The 20,856-nt window shown below is 39.2% G+C and overlaps 1 protein-coding gene and 1 pseudogene across 1 annotated transcript in view; both read left to right on the forward strand.

Annotated features, from left to right (window-relative positions):
• The first annotated feature begins 1,062 nt into the window (after positions 1-1,062).
• PNLIP (pancreatic lipase) overlaps positions 1,063-20,856 on the forward strand; it is a 40,341-nt gene continuing 20,547 nt past the window's right edge. The window contains exons 1-3 of the mRNA XM_050802965.1: positions 1,063-1,123; positions 18,688-18,733; positions 20,188-20,342. Coding sequence (XP_050658922.1) covers positions 18,688-18,733; positions 20,188-20,342 — 201 coding nt within the window. The 5' untranslated portion in view covers positions 1,063-1,123. The remainder of the gene's footprint in view (positions 1,124-18,687; positions 18,734-20,187; positions 20,343-20,856) is intronic.
• LOC126963445 (uncharacterized) lies at positions 10,968-11,062 on the forward strand (annotated as a pseudogene).

Here is a 20,856-nt window from a genome sequence, read left to right on the forward strand (position 1 = left end):
TGCATTCTTTAGGCCAGGGGTCTGCACCTTAAGCCTGCCACCTTAAGCCTGCAAGCTAAGAATGGTTTTTACGTTTTTTAAACATTGAAAAAACAAAAAATCTTTGTGAAACTCAAAAATTATCTGAAATTAGAATTTCAGTGCCCATAAATAAGTTTTATTGACACACAGTACACTTTTTTGTTTATATATTGTCCATGGCTATTTTCATGTCACAGCAGCCAGGTAGGGGAGTAGCTACAGAGACTCTCTGGCCCATTAGAGAAAAAAATTTACCAGTCTCTGCCATAGACCACAGAGGTGAAGGGAACTAAGAACATAGTTGGAATCTGAGCAAATGCAACAGAGGGTCCATCCAAAATGATCTCTGTGTTGTGCAAGGTTACCTGGCAATGGGACCTCATATTATAAAAATGATAGTATAATGAGAAAAACTACATACAATCGAGTAAGTAGCAATTAGAGGCAAAAAAAGAAAAAAAAAAGTGGCTGCCTAGGCTGCTTTTTCCTGGGGTGTAGGTGTGGGAAGGAATTTGGGAGGCATCTGGGCCAAATAAGATCAAGAGGGGCAGAATTATGTCCCAAGCTTTTGGATACAGAACACACCTGCCACTTCTTCTATTGATTTGGCAAAAATCAGAGCCAGTCAATCAAGGAAAGACAAAGTCTAATTTTTTCTACCTGTTGTCTTCGCTGTCTGAAGGGATTTTGGACTGGACACCTGCAGAGTATTTCCAGGTTAGGGCTGGGTTAGGGGTGGGATGGGGTGTACATGGGCTTGAGTGCAGACTGCCTGATCATGGGGGAAGGAAGGCAGGGAATTTTCCTGTGTCTCAAATTAGGCACTAAACTCATGTGCCCCTTTTATAAAAGTGGCAGTATTTGCTGGAAAGCTATTCATTCTATATGTGTTTTGCCAAGAAAATGGTCTTTCAAGAGATGATGTTTTTAAAATGTTATTAAGATCACTTTTTACCTCCCAAATAGTGATGACTTGAGACCATTCCAGTTCCTGAAAAGGTAAGATCCCAAAGATTTATTTATTTTCATTAGGACAAGAACTTCCCACACCAGGCATGGTTGCCCAGATGGGACTGTGACTGAGGCCTGTGAAGTGAGTCAGGTGAGCTATCAAACGCTGGAGATACCGGTCATTTTGTTCCTAAGTTCCTTTATACTTCCTCAAATAATGAAGTTCTGTGCCATGATGAAAGATGTGCTCTATAGTATCATGTTTATGGATAAAAATATGTCTGTCGAAAGCTAGTATCATTGGCTTGGATAGCACAGTAGGATTTGGGTTCTTAAACGACTAGTGAGAGTGGCAGGAAGCAGCCAAATGCCTGGGCAGATGGGGTGGGTCCCCGTTGAAATCCCACCTCCAAGCTGAAGACGGTTTAAAGCCTGAAAGCCAAGATACAAGCTAAATCCTCGGACTGGATTGAGAACTTGTCTTCCTGTTTGGTGCGTCCCCCACCCTTCACCTATTTTACATATACCTACCCTTTTCTAATTGGTTTTCTACACTGTCACGCCCACCTTTGAGTGGTGTCTTCACTTCAACCTTTTTTGCATACTCATAAACCTATCAGCATTCACTCCCAAGTCTGAGTCCATAAAAGGCCCCAGACTCAGCCACACGGGGGACTTCCCTGCCGTTGGGTAGGGCAACCCCCCAAACTGCATCCTTTCTTGGCTGAGAGCTTTCCTTTTGCTTAATAAATTCTACTCCACTCACTCTCTGGTGTCTGCAAGCCTAATTCCTCCTGGTTGCAAGACAAAAGCTTGAACCTAGCTGAGCTAAGGAGCAGAAAGACCACAACACTAGATGATACAAAAATGTATCTTTACATCCAAGTGTGGTTTGGTGAGGTTCTAGGCTTTTCTTTTTGGAACAGATTTTGAAATACACAGCAGTTTCACTGAACACATTGAGATGTCTGTGTGGGCAAGGTGAAGCGTCCACTGGGGAAAATGCAGTGCAGCATTGCTCTGTGGAATCCCCGAGCAGCAACTCTGCAGCTCCATGGGCATCCTGCCCAGAGGAAAAAACATTTCAGTCAACACCCCAAACCCAATACGTTGTATCAGTGTTCCCCAAGCGTGTGTGCCAAGTCACCAGGGGAGGTTCTGAAAAATACATAGTCCTCAGTATCACCCCCAGAGAGTCTGATTTAATAGATAAGAGTGCATCCCAGGAATCCAGACTTTACAGAAGTTCCCCAGATTTGGAGCTTTTGATTTATGTGCCTCTTGTTTTTGCAAAGCCTTATTGGATGCACTATATAAAGCTATGTGTGAGCAAGACAAACCCTACCTTTTCAGAGAAATCAGTCATAATGGACTAAAAAACTCATAATAGCTAATAAAATCCTAATAGCCTCAAAAAGAAACTTCCCAACACCTACTCAGAGAGGCCTGATTCCCCCTTCAGTACTTAAAGGCAGCAGTCAGCAGCATAACAGTCCCCTCTGCCCAGATGTCTGCATCCTAATCGCAGAATCTGTGAATATGTCATGCTATGTGGAAAAAGGGAATCAAGACTGCAGGTGGCTTTTTTTAGAGCACTGCATTTCTCTGCAGAGAACAGCACAATACCCCATGTGAATGCTTAGTAAACGTTTACTTAGAGAACCTCATGAAATTTTCTAAACATTCATGATAATGACGAAAAATGAATAATAAAAATAAATAGGGTTATGTGCAAATTTTCTCATTAAGATAAGACAAAGGAGTGTAAATTATTTTTAAAAAATATCAGTTAAAAATCCTTTTGTTAAGAAAGATATCTACTTTTATCATAATGAAGTCATTTGCAAATTGGTTTAATTGTTTCAAATGAATGGTTTACTCAAATAATTTACCTATTTCTGAACTTGGTACTTTTTTTGGAAAATACTGTTTTTAGAGGCCTAACTCAAATTTTTTTCCTTCCTGAAGAGATGAGCTTTATGTCAGTTTGAAAGGATGCTGATAATGTTCAGAATACATGATGTAAAATGGTGATAGAGATGATGGTAGGCAGTTGATAGATTCATTAATTCAGTAAGTGCTTAGAGAGTGTTGACAATGTGCCAAACCCTAATTTAGATATTGGATAGCTAAGAGTTGAAAATATAGACATGATCCCTACACTTAGGAAGTTTTCTGCCTCTTTGGTTTTTCTTAAAAGTGTGGTCCATCAAACAGAAGACAGATGGTGAATCAGCTGGCTAGCACTGCATAACAAGCCACCCCAAACACTCAGTGACTTGAAAAATAATCATTTGTTATCGTTCTATGGGTCAACTAGATGGTTTGGCAGATCTGGGCCAGGGTTGGCTGATCTCGCTTGGTCTCACTCATATGTTTGTGGTCAGCTGGCTGGTTGGCAGAGGGTTGGATGGTTTAGGGCAGCCTTGTGTGTATCGGCTTTCCTCCACATGGTCTCTCATCCTTCAGCATGCTAGCCTGTGCTATTGAACTTGGACTCCCAGAGGTCCAAGAAAATGAATATAAATAAGAATGACCTCTTGAGGCCTAGGCTCACAAGCAAAGTGTCATTTTCCCCACATTCTACTGGACAAGGAAGTCACCCGGCAAGTTCAAATTCAAGGGTAAATTCTACTTACTGATTCAGGTAGCTAAAAAGCCATATTGCAAAAGACATGGATAGGGAGCGAGGTAGGCAATTAGAGCATTTTTGGAATCAATCTGGGTGGCTTGTTAGTTTTAGTAGAGAATGTGATGAAACCATTTCGTTGACCTACATTTGACAGATCTGAGTTGTGAAATTTTTTATGATTTTCACAGAAATCCCTTTCATTTCTTAACAATTGTGGCCATACGTGGTGCAGAGGCCCTTGACAGTTTGCCTCAGCACCATTTCCTCACCTGAGAACAGTTCTCATGGGCCAATGTATTTTCACAACCCTTGTGTACTGGCTCATTCGCATTTGTCAAATTTCTATTTTATATTATACTTATTCTGAGTTATATTCTTATTTGGGGGTATTTAAAAAAAGATAGGCCAGGCGCAGTGGTTCATGCCTGTAATCCCAGCACTTTGGGAGGCTGAGGTAGACGGATCACGAGGTCAGGAGATCGAGACCACCCTGGCTAACACGGTGAAACCCCATCTCTACTAAAAATACAAAAAATTAGCCAGGCGTGGTGGCAGGCACCTGTAGTCCCAGTTACTCGGCAGTGTGATGCAGGAGAATGGCGTGAACCTGGGAGGCGAAGCTTGCAGTGAGCCGTGATCACACCCTGCACTCCAACCTGGGCGACAGAGTAAGACTCCATCTCAAAAAAAAAAAAAAAAGGATCAGTGACTTCAACTGGTTCATTAAAATGAGAAAACAGTGATGAAAACAGTAGCAAAAATACCAGAGCTCATAAACCTAAATAGTAAACAATAAGTTCATAACCTAAATAGTGGATAAGACTGAAAGGAGAATCCCCCATATGAATCTCTATGTCTTGAAACAAGCAGAAAATGGGATGGTGCTAACAGGGTACACAGCAATTATAAGCTAAACTTGGCTGACACTAGATCCACATTCATTTGTCCTGTCCCCTACTGCCAGTCTGCCTTGCTTTTCTCATGAATATTTGTCCTAAGTGGAGTTGATGATGTTGCTCTTTTCATAATATTTTGAATAATACTACAGACTGTTCAGATAAATAAATTTAGTCACTTTTTTTTTCCAGAACAAGCACAAATAATGCTTTGCAAAAATAAATGAATTTTTTTTCTAGTTTACCCACTGATTACAAGGGATAATTTAAAGGATACAAATGAAACAGCTAAACGAAGAGACACACAGGACAAGGTTTGGAAGGGTCCCAAGCTCAGTAAGAATGATTAATTTTGTGGCTAACGGTGAAATTCAACCCAAGAGTACACAGGCATTATTCAAACGTAACATTTCTTGTAGTGGAAACTGTTGCAAATCATGCTGTCACACGGAAGCTATAAAACCAGCCAAAATGATAATGATACGATATTGGGAGAAAAAATGAAGAATGAATTATCAGCCAAATTCCCTTATCAGATGACCCTTAGATGTTACATAATATCATTGGCATATTGTTTAAAATTACTGTCCAGAATGTGCTGAAGGGATGTCTCACATTACAGCTGGATGGCCCCATTCATGTGCAGACTTGGAATTGGTTTCTGGCACACATGGCACAAGGAAGAGTGCTTTACACTCTTTTTTGTCTACTTGATTTTGTCAACTTGATCATTGAATTTTCACAATTAAACATTGTTTTGGGAGCCATAACACAGACTAAAAAGAAGGCCCTGGGATCTACAGGGATAGAACCCCAACTGTGTTTGCATCGGAGAAGAATGTGACTGTTAAGATATAAAAGGTGGCAAAGAATTCTAAATCTCAGAGACCTGCTGATGATCAACTAAATGCTTCATGTTCCTGATTGAATGTTGAAAGACATAGTGAAAATGGTAAATTCAATAGAAATCTCTCTTAATCAGCCTCTGCCTACTCAAATCACTGTTTTCATTCATGTTCTCCATTCTTATGATCAACTCCTTTCTTACCTTTGACTCTTTTGATTGTCTCACCTCCTTGAAACATTTTCTTCTTTCTGTCTCCAGGACACCAGTTTCTCTTGGTTCTCCTCTGTCCTCACTGGATGCTCTTTTTCAAATCCTTCATTTCTCTGTGCTTGTAACATTGTAGAGCCTCAGGGCTTAGTATTTAGTACTTAGAAACATCTTCTAAGAGATCTCGTCTAGACTAATGACTTTATGTAAAACCCAAGTTGATATTTCTTACGTGGACCTTTCTTCTGAACTACAGAAAAACTGCCACCTCTCCATCTCCACTTAGACTCTAAGAAGACATTAATTTTAACCATGCCCAAAACTGAACTCTGAATCTCCACCCCAAACCTACTCCACTGACATGCAGCCTTCCCCATCTTAGTTAATGCAATTCCAGCTTTCCCATTGCTCAAGCCAAAATTTGGGGGTCATCCTTAACTCATCTCCATTTCCCCAACTCTCCCATCAAAATCCTATCAGTCTTTTTCTTTCTTTCTTTCTTTCTTTCTTTCTTTCTTTCTTTCTTTCTTTTTTTTTTTTTTTTTTTTTTTTTTTTTTGGATGGAGTCTCACTCTGTCACCCGGGCTGGAGTGCAGTGGCACGATCTCAGCTCACTGCAACCTCCACCTCCCAGGTTCAAGCAATTCTCCTGCCTCAGCCTCCCGAGTAGCTGGGATTACAGGCACCCTGTAAATAATCCCCTAATTCACCCTCAACCATAGACAGACACTGATCTGTTCTTTGTAGTTAACATTAGTTTTGCCTGTTTTAGAACTTCATGGAAGCCTAATAATATAGTTATATGCTCTTTTCTGTTGGGTTTCTTTCATTTAGTTTAATATCTCTGAGATTTGTCCATGATGCTACATGTACTCATACTTCATTTCTTTATATAACTGAGTAGTATTCCGCTGTATGAATATTGCATGATTTTTTTCAAATTTTATTTTAGATTCAGGGGTACATGTGCAGGTTTATTTCCTGGTTATATTGCATGATGCTGGGGTTTGGGTATGAGTGATCCCGTCAGCCAGGTACTAAGCGTAGTACCCAACAGTCAGTTTTCCAACCCTTGCCCCCACTCTCTCATGCCCCTGTCTAATAGTCCCCAGTGTCTATTTTTGCCATCTTTATGTCCACGAGTCCCTGACGTTTAGCTCCCACTTATAAATGAGAACATGTGGTATTCGGTTTTCTGTTCCTGTGTTAATTCACTTAGGATAATGGCCTCCAGCTGCATCCATATTGCTGAAAAGGACATGTTTTCATTCCTTTTTATGGTTGTTATTTTTTACTTCTTGTTTACTTTTAAACTTTTATTTTAGGTTCAGGGGTACATGTGCAGGTTTGTTATTAATATGTAGGTAAACTGCATTGCCAGGGTTTGGTGTGCAGATTATTTCGTCACCCAGGTAGTAAGCATAGTAACAGATACTTAGTTTTTCGATCCTCACCCTCCTTCTACCCTCCACCCTCAAATAGACACCCTACCAGTGTCTGTTGTTCCCTCCTTTGTGTCCATATGTACTCAAAATTTGGCTCCCACTTATGAGTAGTAGTTGGTTTTCTGTTTCTTTGTTAGTTTGCTTAGGATAATGGCCTCCAGCTGCATCCATGTTGCTGCAAAGGACATGATCTCATTCTTTTTTATGGCTGCATAGTATTCTATTGTGTATATGTACCACTTTTTTTAATCCAGTCTACCATTGATGGGCATTTAGGTTGATCCCATGTCTTTGCTATAGTGAAAAGTGCTGCAATGAATGTACATATGCATGTGTCTCTATGGTAGAATGATTTATATTCCTTTTGGTATATACCCAGTAATGGGATTGTTGGGTCGAATGGTACTTCTGTTTTAAGTTCTTTGAGAAATTGCCAAATTGCTTTCCACAATGACTGGACTAATTTACATTTCCACCAACAGTGTGTAAGCATTTCCTTTTCTCCACAATCTCGCCAATATCTGTCTGTTATTTTTGACTTTTTGATAATAGCCATTATGGCTGGTGTGAGATGGTATCTCATTATGGTTTTGATTTGCATTTCTCTAATGATGAGTGATGTTGAGCATTTTTTCCTATGCTTGTTGGCCACATGTATGTCTTCTTTTGAAAAATGTCAGTTCATATTCTTTGCCCACTTATTATGGAGTTATTTGTTTTTGGCTTGTAAATTTGTTTAAGTTCCTTATAGATTCTGGATATTAGACCTTTGAGGGATGCATAGTTTGCAAATATTTTCTCCCATTCTGTAGGGTGTCTGTTTATTCTGTTGATAGTTTCTTTTGCTGTGCAGAAGCTCTTTAGCTTAATTAGGTCCCATTTATAAATTTTTGTTTCCATTGCAATTACCTTTGGCATCTTCATCGTGAAGTCTTTGCCATGTCCTGTGTCCAGAATGACATGTCTTTGGTTGTCTTCCAGGGTTTTTATAGTTTGCATTTAAGTCTTTAATCCATCTTGAGTTAATTTTTGTATATGGTATAAGGAAGGGGTCAAGTTTCAATGTTCTGCATATGGCTAGCCAGTTATCCCAGTACCATTTATTGAATAGGGAGTCCTTTCCTCACTGCTTGTTTTTGTCAACTTTATCTAAGATCAGATGGTTGTAGGCGTGAAGCATTATTTCTGGGCTCTCTATTCCATTCCATTGGTCTATGTGTCTGTTTTTGTACCAGTACCATGCTGTTTTGGTTACTGTAGCCTTGTAGTATAGTTTGAAGTCAAGTAATGTAATGCTTCCAGCTTTGTTCTTTTTGCTTAGGACTTACTTGGTTATTCAGGTTCTTTTTTGATTCCATATGAATTTTCTTCTTTTTTTTTTTTTTGAGACAGAGTCTTGCTCTGTCGCCCAAGCTGGAGTGCAGTGGCGCACAGTCTTTGCTCACCGCAAGCTCTGCCTCCCAGGTTCACGCCATTCTCCTGCCTCAGCCTTCCAAGTAGTTGGGACTACAGGCACCTGCCACCATGCCCAGCTAATTTTTTGCATTTTTAGTAGAGACGGGGTTTCACCGTGTTAGCCAGGATGGTCTCGATCTCCTGACCTCATGATCCACCTGCCTCAGCCTCTGAAAGTGCTGGGATTACAGGTGTGAGCCACCACGCCCAGCCTCCATATGAATTTTCTAATTATGTGAATAATATTGATAGGAATAGCATTGAATCTGTAAATTGCTTTGAGCAATATGGCCATTTTAACAATATTGATTCTTCCTAATTCTCGTTGGAGAGGTCTTTCACGTCTTTGGTTAGCTATATTCCTAGGTATTTTATTCTTTTTGTGGCTATTGTGAATGAGAATGCATTCTTGATTTGGCTGTCAGCTTGAATGTGGTTGGTGTTAGTACTGCTACTGATTTTTGTACATTGATTTTGTATCCTGAAACTTTTCCGAAGTTGTTTATCAGATCAAGGAGCTTTTGGGCAGAGACCATGGTGTTTGCCAGGTATTGAATAATATCCTCTGCAAACAAACATAGTTTGACTTCCTCTCCTTATTTCAATACCTTTTATTTCTTTCTCTTGCCTAATTGCTCTGGCTAGGACTTCCAGAACTATGTTGAATAGGAGTGGTGAGAATGAGCATCCTTGTCTTGTTCCACTTTTCAAGGGAAATGTTCCAGCTTTTGTCCATTCAGTATGATGTTGACCATGGGTTTGTCATAGATAGCTCTTATTATTTTGAGATATATTTCTTCAATACTTATTTTGTTGAGGGTTTTTAACATGAATGGATGGTTAATTTTATCAAAATATTTTCTGCATCTATCAGGATGATTATGTAGTTTTCACATGGACACAAACAACTATGACACTACTCTTATGACTTAGGGCCATTGTTAAGTAATATAAAGCTTACCTGAACAAAACCACTGGATACCTCAACAGTTGATCTGATAACCCAGACAACTGACTACCAAGTGACTAACACATGGGTAGCATGTCCAGCCTGGAAATGCTGAACAAAGGGATGATTCATGTCCCAGGCAGGAGGGAGTAGGACAGTGCAAAATTTGATAATGCTATGCAGAAAAGCATGCAATCTAAAGCATATGAAGTGTTTATTTCTAGAATTTTCCAATTAATATATTCAAACTGTGGTTAACCACAGGTAACTGAAACTGCAGAAAGAGAAACTATTAATAAAAAGAGACTACTATATTTAATGTTGTCATAGTTTAATTAATGAACATTTGGGTTATTTTCATCTTGGGCTATTATGAATAAAGCTGCTATGACTGTTCATGGAAAAGTCTTTTTGTGGATATATGCTTATACCCAGTTGTGGAATTGCTGGTTTTTACGTAAGTGATGTTTACCTTTATAGGAAACTGTCAAACTTTTCCAAATTGATTGTCAATTTGATACCCCCACTAGCACTTTATGCACTTTATGAAATTTCCAATTGTTCTACACTTTTGGAATTGTCAGATATTTGCCATTTTACTGGGCTGTAATGATATTTCCTTGTGATTCTATTGTGCATTTCTCCAATGACTAAAGATGCTGAGCATCTTTTTGCATGCTTGCTAGCCACCTATGCATCTTTTTTGTGAAGTTATTGATTAAATATTTTTCATTTTTTTTCTTTCTTTTTTATTTTTATTTGTTTATTTTATTTATTTTTATTTTTATTTCTTTTTTTTTTTGAGACAGTCTCCCTGTGTCACCCAGGCTTGAGTGCAGTGGCACTATCTCAGCTCACTGCAACCTCCACCTCCTGGGTTCATGCCATTCTCCTGCCTCAGTCTTCTGAGTAACTTGGACTACAGGCGCCCACCACCACGCCTGGCTAATTTTTTGTATTTTTAGTAGAGATGGGGTTTCACCATATTAGCCAGAATGATCTCAATCTCCTGACCTCGTGATCCGCCTGCCTTGGCCTCCCAAAGTGCTGGGATTACGGGCATGAGCCACCGTGCCCGGCCCTTTATTTTTATTTTTATTGTTTTTGAGATGGAGTCTAGCTCTGTCACCAGGCTGAAGTGCAGTGGTGTGATCTTGGCTCACTGCAACCTTCACCTCCCGGGTTCAAGCGATTCTCCTGTCTCCACCTCATGAGTAGCTGGGATCACAGGCACGTGCTGCCATGCCCAGCTAATTTTTGTATTTTTATTAGAGATGCGGTTTCACCATGTTGGCCAGGATGGTCTCAATCTCCTGACTGTGCGGGTGATCTGTCCGCCTTGGCCTCCCAAAGTGCAGGGATTACAGGAGTGAGCCACCGCACCCAGCCTGATTAAATATTTTTCTATCTTTGTAAGTTGTTTGTTTTACTCTCAAGTTTGTAAGAATTCTTTTTATATTCTGGATACAAGTTGTTTGTTAGAAGTGTATTGTAGACACTTTTTCCAAGTCTGTGTCTTGCCTTTTCATTTTCTTAACAATATCTTTTGAAGAATAGGGTTTTAGTGCTCACTTCAACAGCACACATACTAAAATTGGAATTACACAGAGAAGATTAGCATGACCCTGCACAAGGATGAAGAGTAGGTTTTAAATTTTTGTAAAGTCCAGTTTATCTGTTTTTTATGGAGTGTTTTTTATGTGTTGTCTAAGAAATCTTTGCTTATTGTAAGGTAGCAAATATTTTTCTCCTCTATTTTCTACTAGAGGGTTTTAGTTTTGGCTTTTACATTTAGGTCTGTGACTTTCAGCACACTAAACACAGTAGTCTCTTCTTATCCATGTTTCTCTTTTTGCAGCTTCAGTTGCATGTGGTCAACCACAGTCCAAAAATGTTAATTAGAAAATTCCAGAAACAAACAATTCATGCGTTTTAAATTGCATGCTGTTCTGTGTAGCATGATCACATTTCACAGTGCCCTACTCCCTCCTGCCTGGGACATGAATCATTCCTTTGTCCAGCATTTCCAGGCTGGACATGCTACCTAGGCATTAGTCACTTGGTAGTCAGTTGTCCTGGTTATCCAGTCAGCTGCTGTGGTATCCAGTGCTGTTTTTCAGTTAAGCCCCATTTTACTTAATAATGGCCCTCAATCACAAGAATAGTGATACCTATGTCAGTCACCTCACTATATCACCACACGTAGGCATTGTATCATCTCATATCATCACAAGAAGGGTGAGTAGAATATAATAAGTTATTAAGACAGAGAGAGAGGGAGGGAAAGAAAGTGAGAGAGACCACGTGTACATCAATTTTATGAACATACACTGTTCTATTTTATTATTAGTTGTTGTTACTCTTACTGTGCCTAATTTATAAATTAAACTTTACTATAGGTATGTATGTATAGAAAAAATATAGTATATATAGGTTCGGTATTATTGACTGTTCTAGGAATCCACTGGGGGTCTTAGAATATACTCCCCATGAATAAAGGGGAACTACTGTAAGCCATTCCATTGCCTTTTGGCTTACTGTTTCCATTGAAAAGTCTGCAGTCATTCTTTCTTTATTTTCCCTGTATCTTTTTACCCTGTCTGCCTTTAAGTTTTTTTTTTTCTCTCTATTATTGGGTTTCACAATGTTACCATTTTTTGCCTTTGTTTGGTTTTCATTGGATTTATCCTACTTGATATCGTTCAACTTCTTGGATACATAGATTCATTTTTACAAACAATATTGGACATTTTCAGCCATGATTTCTCCTATTTTATTTAACATTTGGCCTAGGACTGCAATTAGGTGTGTGTGAAACTGCTTATTATTACCCCAAAGATCACCAAGACTCTGCAAATTTTCAGCCCTTTTTCCCCTCTCTGAACTTCAGAGTGAATGGCTTTTCTATTGCCATGTCTCAGTTTTCTGATCTTCTCTTCTGTATTTCTTAATATGCTAATCTTGTCTAATAGTTTCTATTTGTCTTCTCATTATGTCTATGTTTTCATTTAGCTCTTAAGCTTATTTATAATAGTTGTTTTAAAGTACTCATCTGCTAATATAATCCCTATCAATTCTAGATCTCCTTCTATTGACTAGTAAGTCATATTTTTCTGCTTCTTTGCATGCCTAATAATTTGATATTGGATGCTGAATACGAATAATTTTACATTTTTGATGCTTGAAGGTTTGTTTTTATGCTTTTTTATGGCACATTGAGATTAATCTTTACTCTAGGGATATTTTAGTCCTCTGAAAGCATGGCCTTTTGGGGTGTCTACTAAATGCTCTGATTATTCAATAAAATATCTTACTCTGTTGGATTGAATGTCTCCCATCATGTGTGCGCTCCAGGAGTTGTTTGGATTACAAATTCCATCAGCAAATTATTCTTTCTCATATGGTTGTTATCTGACCAGTCTCATGGAATCTTCCTATTCAAAGACTCAGGTGGACTCCTGTGCCAATTTCTGGAACTTTTCATATTTGTAGCTTCTTCTCTTCAGTACTCTGCTCTGCCCATTCCAAATACTTTGGCCTCACTAAACTCTGATTTTCATCTCCTCAGCCTGATGAGTCTTTCCCTTCTCGGATTCTCCCTCTCTCTGCTAGGGTTCTGGAAATGTCTCCAGACATATAGCTGAAGTAATTAGTGATCTCACCTCATTTGTTTTCCTTTTTCACTTATTATAATCTTGCATTGCTCATTGTCCAATCTTGGAGAACTATTGCTTCATATATATTTTCCAGACTTTTAATTATTTATGGTAAAAGAGCAAGTCTGAAACCACTTGCCCCATCATGGCTAGAGGTGTAAATCCCTCAGCTTGTAATTTTTGAAAGAGACTTTGCTTCCTGCCTTACAAGGGTAGTTGTGAAATGCACATGTGTAACAATCTCTGGCTTAGCCTGCCCCTTTGTGAGGCTGCTTGTATAATTCATAATTGTTTGGTGCCTCAAACACCTTAGGTATGGAACAAATATATATATGTGGTACCAATTATTGTTAGTCTTTTTTTTCTTTCTTTTTTACTTTTCTCTTTTGTGCTTTCTCTCTCTTTTTCCACTTTCATCACATCTCTCAATATTCATGCTGTGATCTTTGGGTCTGTTGAATTTTGCACCTCTTCCTATTTACTCTCTCTTCTTGTTCATTGGCACCTGGAAAATCTTGTTATTCCGTTCTTTAGTACTTTCAGTTGTCTCCCATTCCAAACCCATTGAGAGTCCATATTTTGAAAGAAGCTCAGAAGGAGTGGAAGATGGGCTAAGTGGGTACACAACAGGGTTGACCGGAATATAAACCGTGGAGAAGCTAATCAGATCTGTACAGCTGTATTTGTGATATAAAGAGAGTAAAGTTAATTGAGAATTGTGCAATATATTACAGCAGCCACTAGCCACGTATGACCATTGATCAGTTGAAATGAGGCTAGTGCCACATGTTAATATCGATATAATATTTTGTATGTATTAAATTATAAAAATTGTTAACATTATTTTCCTTGGTTTCTTTTTGCATTTTAAATGCAGCTTGCTTATATTCCTATTGGGCAGTGCTAATCTAGAAAGTACAGGAGAGGGGAAGGGAAGTGAGGTTTTAAGAAAGACAGTACAATGACCAGTCTGCATTTTAGAACTGACTTTCTAATGGTGTATAGAGAACAGACAGAAGAGGAACAGTCTGAGGGCAAGGAAGGCAGTTAGACTACTGTGATGGCTCAGGAAACACATGATTTGTCATATTCAGTATCACAAAAGTTGTATTTCTGTTTGATAAAATTACCATTTACTGCATTAGTATTGGGAAGCAGACTATAAATAAAACCAAAAAAAAGGCTACACAAAGCGTATTTGCATGAATTTGTTTTGGAAAGCAAATACCCAGTTTTACACACCTGTATATATGTATTAATGCCTCCTGGTATTCATTCCTGACTGTATTTTAGTGCAAGGCTAGACTAACACAGCCTGGGAGAACATGGCCTTCCGTGGATTGACGGAAGTCATTTGGAAATGGTGGGAAGAAATTGTCCCTCCTGACAGCTCTGCTACTTACCAACTGTGTGTTCCTGGGCAGGTTGATTAAACTCATGTCTCACTGACTTCATAAGGAAAACAGCTAATCCTTTAAGTTTGGTGGGAGATTAAAGGCAAAAACTTAAAAAGTATGGAAACCTAAGTAATCAATGCTATAAAATTTTAGGTATGCTTGTTATTCTAGGCCACAAAGAAAACCATCTTTATGTGTAACACAAGAGGGTTGACTATACGTTCACGCTTTGGGCCTGGATAGTGAATGTGTGACCCACTCACACTTGGCAGGATGGTAGCTCTAGAAAGTGTAAAGTAATTAACCACCCCCAGAACTTCACAGTGTTTTTCTGCTCAGGGAAGTTTGGGATGCTCCAGACGGCATGTCTTCCTTACCTTCAATGATCTTGGAAAGAGGCGGAGCTAGATGAAGGGAAGCAGGCCGGGCTCTCTGAAGGTTAAGTAAATGAGACCTCCTTTGGCTAACATGCTGGTTATCTGGCCACACAGGTGTTCTGAAACCTTTCTTTCCCTCACCAGGAGTTTAGTATCACAAGGTTGTCAGAAGCAAAGCCTAAACTTAAACCAATATTTAACTCTGCTGCAACTTGATTAGAAGCATCCAAGTTTGGCATTTTTATTTTCAAATGTGCAAGGTTTCTGGGGCAAAGTTGAATTGATGTTATATAATGCACCGGTAAACAGGACACATGGAATTAATTCTCAGTGAGATCCCGTCTTGGCTGTCAATGCCATGAGGTAGTAGGGTGGGGACTCTCAATGCTTCATTACCATTTGAACAGCTCCTAGTCAAGCCTGCAGTCCTGAGATGTGAGGAGTGACAGAGGCTGGTAGAAAGTAGCGTTTTGATGGGAGCTCCAGTCTGCCTCTGGTGTTTGAGGATCTCCTGTATATCAAGAACATTGAGCTACTCCAAGTTCACATCAATTGTGTCTAGGGACCCAAGCAACACTGGGTGAATTTTCTCTAAACCGTGGGTATCATACGGGCTCCGATTGTCTGTAGAACAATGGTCACCACTAGGGACTGAACTGAAAAATGCCCATTAGAATTTAAAATTTACCAAAATAAAGTGAATACTTGAGCACTTATTTTCTGTGACATGGGAAGTGGCAGGAAAGGGATTTTCAAAAATCAAGTATTAGAGAAAACCTGTCCAAGTATTAGTGTTATCCGTAAGTACCATCCAAATCTCATGTTGAAATTTTTAACCCCGCATTTAATGTTTGATACATGGACTGTTCATGGAAGTAGGAGAAGCATTATATAATAAATAATCTATTGGTTAAGATAATGTTAATTGTTATAACCCTTAAATCTCAAGGCTTAAAATAATCATTCATTTATTGCTCACATACAATTTAAAATGGATGTTTGTGATTGTGGGTAGTGTTCCTTTAAGCAGGGAGCCCAGGTTCCTTCCATCTTGTGTTTCTACCAGCTTCAATACACGGCCTTTAAGGATTTGTCTTTGTCTGCATCAAGCCACAGAAGGCATGGCACATGGAGGACCATGTGTGGTTTTTTCTTATCTTTTTTTTTTTTTTTTTTTTTTTTGAGACGGAGTCTCGCTCAGTTACCAGGCTGGAGTGCAACGGCGTGATCTCAGCTCACTGCAACCTCCGCCTCTCAGGTTCAAGCGATTCTCCTGCCTCAGCCTCCCAAGTAGCTGGGACTACAGGTGTGTGCCACCACACCTGGCTAATTTTTTTGGATTTTTAGTAAAGACGGGGTTTCACCATGTTGGCCACGATGGTCTCAATCTGACCTTGTGATCCTCCCACCTCGGCCTCCCAAAGTGCTGGGATTACAGGCCTGAGCCACCCTGCCTGGCCCATGCGTGGGTTTTTTAGGAACGGGACTGGACAGGGGTGCACATCCATGCACTCACATCTCATTGGCCAGAAAATTGCTAATATGACCCCATCTCCCTGCAAGGGAGGACAGAGAATAGAGTCTAGTTCTATCTTCTGTAGAAAGATGCTAGCCAGGCCAGGCGCAGTGGCTCACGCCTGTAATCGCAGCACTTTGGAAGGCCGAGGCGGACGGATCACAAGGTCAGGAGATCGTGCTGCTGCACTCCAGCCTGGGCGACAGAGCAAGACTCCGTCTAAAAAAAAAAAAAAAAGATGCTAGCAACTCTGCCACACATACTATGTAAATAGACGCTTCTAGGTAGTACATTGTCGTCTGAATGAAACAATGCGGTTTATAACATTTCACAACCCAGCTTAAGAGTTCAGCAGGATTATGTATAGAGGAAGTCATTCAACCAGAGCAGATGTAATAGACGGCTGATTATGTACCATTCTGTTCTTAGCTTTTATAAATTTGAGAAGTTGAATCTTCTTGAGATGTTATAAAATTTGAACTTATTTTAGTTTGCAAAATATCCCCACAGATTTTACTCTCTATTTCAGAATTTGGTGACTATTGATCCTAATTCTCTAAACTATATTAAACAAATGTCACCCTAATTATGGATTACATTTTGTACCATCTAAAATGCCAACTTAGAAACTTTGTGTGCATTACTTGGTAAGTCACACAAAATGTAAATGACTTCATGGTAAAACCAGAGTAAACAATGACTCTCATAGGATATGACTCTGAGATCAAAACAGTATTACCATGGCTAAATACGAGAGAGATGCAAGATTTCTGTTCTTAGAAGCTTATGGATTTTTTTTTTTAATGTTTTGAATAAAAGAAGTTTCAACAGCTTTTTACTTATGAGATTGTGGAGACAATTATTATTGCAGCAATTATGCAAAATAAATTGCTTTGCTTTTCGTATTCATTCCCTCATTTGGTTAATCATCCATCAGAGATGTGTTGAAGGCCTGCTGTACATCAAGTCCTGGGCTAGGTGCTAGGATGTGACAACAAGGCCCTGAGCATTCCAGCCTTCTCCGAGTTTATAATATACAAATGATCAGTCTCAAGTGAGAGAATTTCTAAAGAGAATCTTCCTTAGAGGGAACAAGGGAACCAGCTTAACCATGACTGGGGAAGACTGCCTGAGGAGGGGATGAAAGGCTGATATTTGAAAGATTAGGTGGGAATTTGCCATGGTGTCCATCCATGGATCCTTCCTTGTGCCTTCTGTCTTGTTGTTTAACAATTCCCTTGCCAAACTTCCTTGAACGGAATTCCCTCGTACATAATAATTCGGCTGCTTTTCTCTATACCTATAAACTTTTCCAGGGGGTTGAGTTATTTTTGACCACTTTTGACCTACGAATGTGACAATTTCAATAACTCAATGTATAGCTGCGACACTTCCAGGCTGAAAGGTTCTGGTCTCTTAAAATTATAGTATCACATTGTACTCTTTTTAACATTTATTGTAAGCAATCCATCCTTAGCTGAAAACATACCCAGTTACTTTCCATCAAACAATTCTCTTTCAGATTATTTTTTCTAAACCATTTTCTTCCAAGTTGAATCATATTTTTTCCGCTTATTCATCATTTCATCTGATAGTGGGGTCACAGATTCTGCCTCTATGCTTTTGGCTATACCCCCAATTCCTTTTCGTAGCTTATTTATTCTTTCCTCCATGATATTGTTGAGAAATAAATCAGTTATATAGACTATCAAAATAACAAATCAAATGCTTTTCCAGAAGGTATGAATTCTCTTGAAGGATTGCTTCTATTTCACTGTTTTTGAGGGTAAGGCAAGGTTATACAAAAATGGCAAGAGCTGGTAGGCTGTTAGCATTTGCTTTTAAGACTGCTGTTATTAAATCTGTGAAAACAATTTAGTTTCACACATGCCCACAGGCATGCACAGAGAATTGTAAACTTAAAAAAGGGACAGAAAGACTAGAACCTTTACTATAATGAAATTAAAAGTGATTTTGAGCTTTACATAATCACATATCTACCCCCTTTCTCATCTTCCCACAACTACTATGGAAAACTTTATCTACTCTGTCAACCCTGGTTTATCTATGATTAAAATTAGAAACACATCCTTGGGCCTTTCCTTGCATGCCATTTTTCCACGGTTTCAAAAAGATAAGCTTCGCCTATAAAAGGACCTTTTGTTGCTATCTGGTTGCGTGTGGAACCTGACCGAATTGCCACGGTGAGTCAGGAACATGTTTTCTAGGCCTAATTGATCAGAATTTATCCATTTTCCCCCAGAGATCTAAATGAACTAAAACTTACCGATCTTTTAAAAACTTAGCCAGACTCAATCATGTTTTTAATTTCGTGTAGATGCTGCTACTTTGGACTCTTTCACTGCTGCTGGGAGCAGTAGCAGGTAAGAAAAAAATATAAATATTGAGCTGGGAGAGATTCACTTTTCAACACGGTCAAGAGGGCTATGGCAGCTGAATTCAGGCCACAGTAATAACAGGAAGCATTACTTCAAGGAGTAAAGCACAGGAGATGCATAAGAACACAGGTATGTGGAGTAGGGTTGTCAGAAAACATCTAAGATGCCCAGTTAAATTTGAATTTCAGATAAACAACAAATATTTCCCACAAACAACAAATATGTGACGTATTTATACTAAAACATTATCATTTATCTGAAATTCAAATTTACTTGTATTTTGATTTGCTAAATCTAGCAACCCTGACATTAAGTCAAGTTAGGAGTTTGAACCTTGGCTCCACCACCACCTACAGCTGTATTACTCTGAGCAAAATTCTTAACTCTTCTGTGCTTCAGAATCTTTGTCTGCAAAATGGGGAGAGTTGGATACCCCATCTCCTAGGATTATTGTGAGAATTAGGTCAGATTAGTAAATCATCCAGCCCAGCACCTGGCACATGGTAAGATTGTGAGAAAGTTAGCCCCCACAACAGCTACTACTCTTACTCCTACCATTAATCTAGATTTATCCTCCTTAGAAAAGAGAAACCTTCTTTGAGTTTTTTTTGTTTTTGTTTTTGTTTTTCCTGAGACAGAGTCTCGCTCTGTCGCCCAGGCTGGAGTGCAGTGGTGCCATCTCAGCTCACTGCAAGCTCTGCCTCCTGGATTCACACCATTCTCCTGCCTCAGCCTCCCAAGTAGCTGGGACTACAGGCACCTGGAACCACACCTGGCTAATTTTTTTTGTATTTTTAGTGGAGACGGGGTTTCACTATGTTAGCCAGGATGGTCTGAATCTCCTGACCTTGTGATCCACCTGCCTTGGCCTCCCAAAGTGCCGGGATTACAGGCTCTTTAGGTTGTTTTTTTATGGAGTGACATTCAAGCCTGGAGTTGTGTTAAACCATGGATTTTTTGTTTGGTTGTTTGTGAACAGCTTCTTCATCACAGTAATGAAGATGATCTGCAGTACAGCAAGGATAGGGATATACGGTTTTGACCTTTCTATAAAATGTAAGCGCTCCTTTCAAAGCCCATAGCTAAATGGTGGCTACAAGAAGTTAAGGCTTAGGGACACGGGGTTGTCTCTTTCTTGAGCACCTATGGCCCAAGGAAGATATCTGAGTTCAGAGGCTAACAGGAGTCCCACATTGGGACTGGTCAGAGACACAAGGGGAGTGAAGTGATCCTGTGTGGTAGAATTGAGGACCAACAGCCTGTCTGGAACAGTTGTGTTGTCTTTTGAAGCTGTTTTGTGAGTGTGTGGCTAGGAAGGTGTTGAGAGTAGTAGAGGAGGAATGTCTACCACACAGTGTAATTTGACTCATATATATATTGGCAGACAGATCGTTAAAAAGAGCATGCTTGTAAAATAATATCCTTCTGGGGGATTGCAGGAAAAGAAGTTTGCTATGAAAGACTCGGCTGCTTCAGCGATGATTCCCCATGGTCAGGAATTGTGGAAAGACCCCTCCATATATTGCCCTGGGCTCCAAAAGATGTCAACACCCGCTTCCTCCTATATACTAATGAGAACCCAAACAACTTTCAAGTAAGAACTATCACTGTGTTTAGAACTAAGTTCCACCTGTTTTATGTAATAAGGATACTGAATATTCATGTTCTTAAGAGAAACAAATCAGGCTGTGAAATTTGCATCTTTGTAGATATTCAGGGCACTGAGCTTAGGTATTTCTTAATGTAAATTCTTTATAAAAGGTTCATTAACTTCGTATTATTCTTGTCCTTCCTCTATAACATTTAATAAATATTGTAAATATAGGGCTATATTTATATATATAAAGTATATAAACATTCCCAATATTATATATTTATATAATCTCCCATTATGTATGTATATCTATATTAGATAAAGATACATAAACATATGCACACACATACACACAAAGCCTTCCATTGCATGAAGAAAAGATCATTGCCACCAAGTTTATAACAGACATATTATCCCAAGTTGAACAACTGCAAACATGTCGTGATGACTGGGAAATGGCAACATGGTGATGATAGTGAATACTGTGGTTATAATGGGAGGACCATTATTCACA

The sequence above is a fragment of the Macaca thibetana genome, chromosome 9 (assembly GCF_024542745.1).
Source record: "Macaca thibetana thibetana isolate TM-01 chromosome 9, ASM2454274v1, whole genome shotgun sequence".
NCBI classification, from domain to species: domain Eukaryota; kingdom Metazoa; phylum Chordata; class Mammalia; order Primates; family Cercopithecidae; genus Macaca; species Macaca thibetana.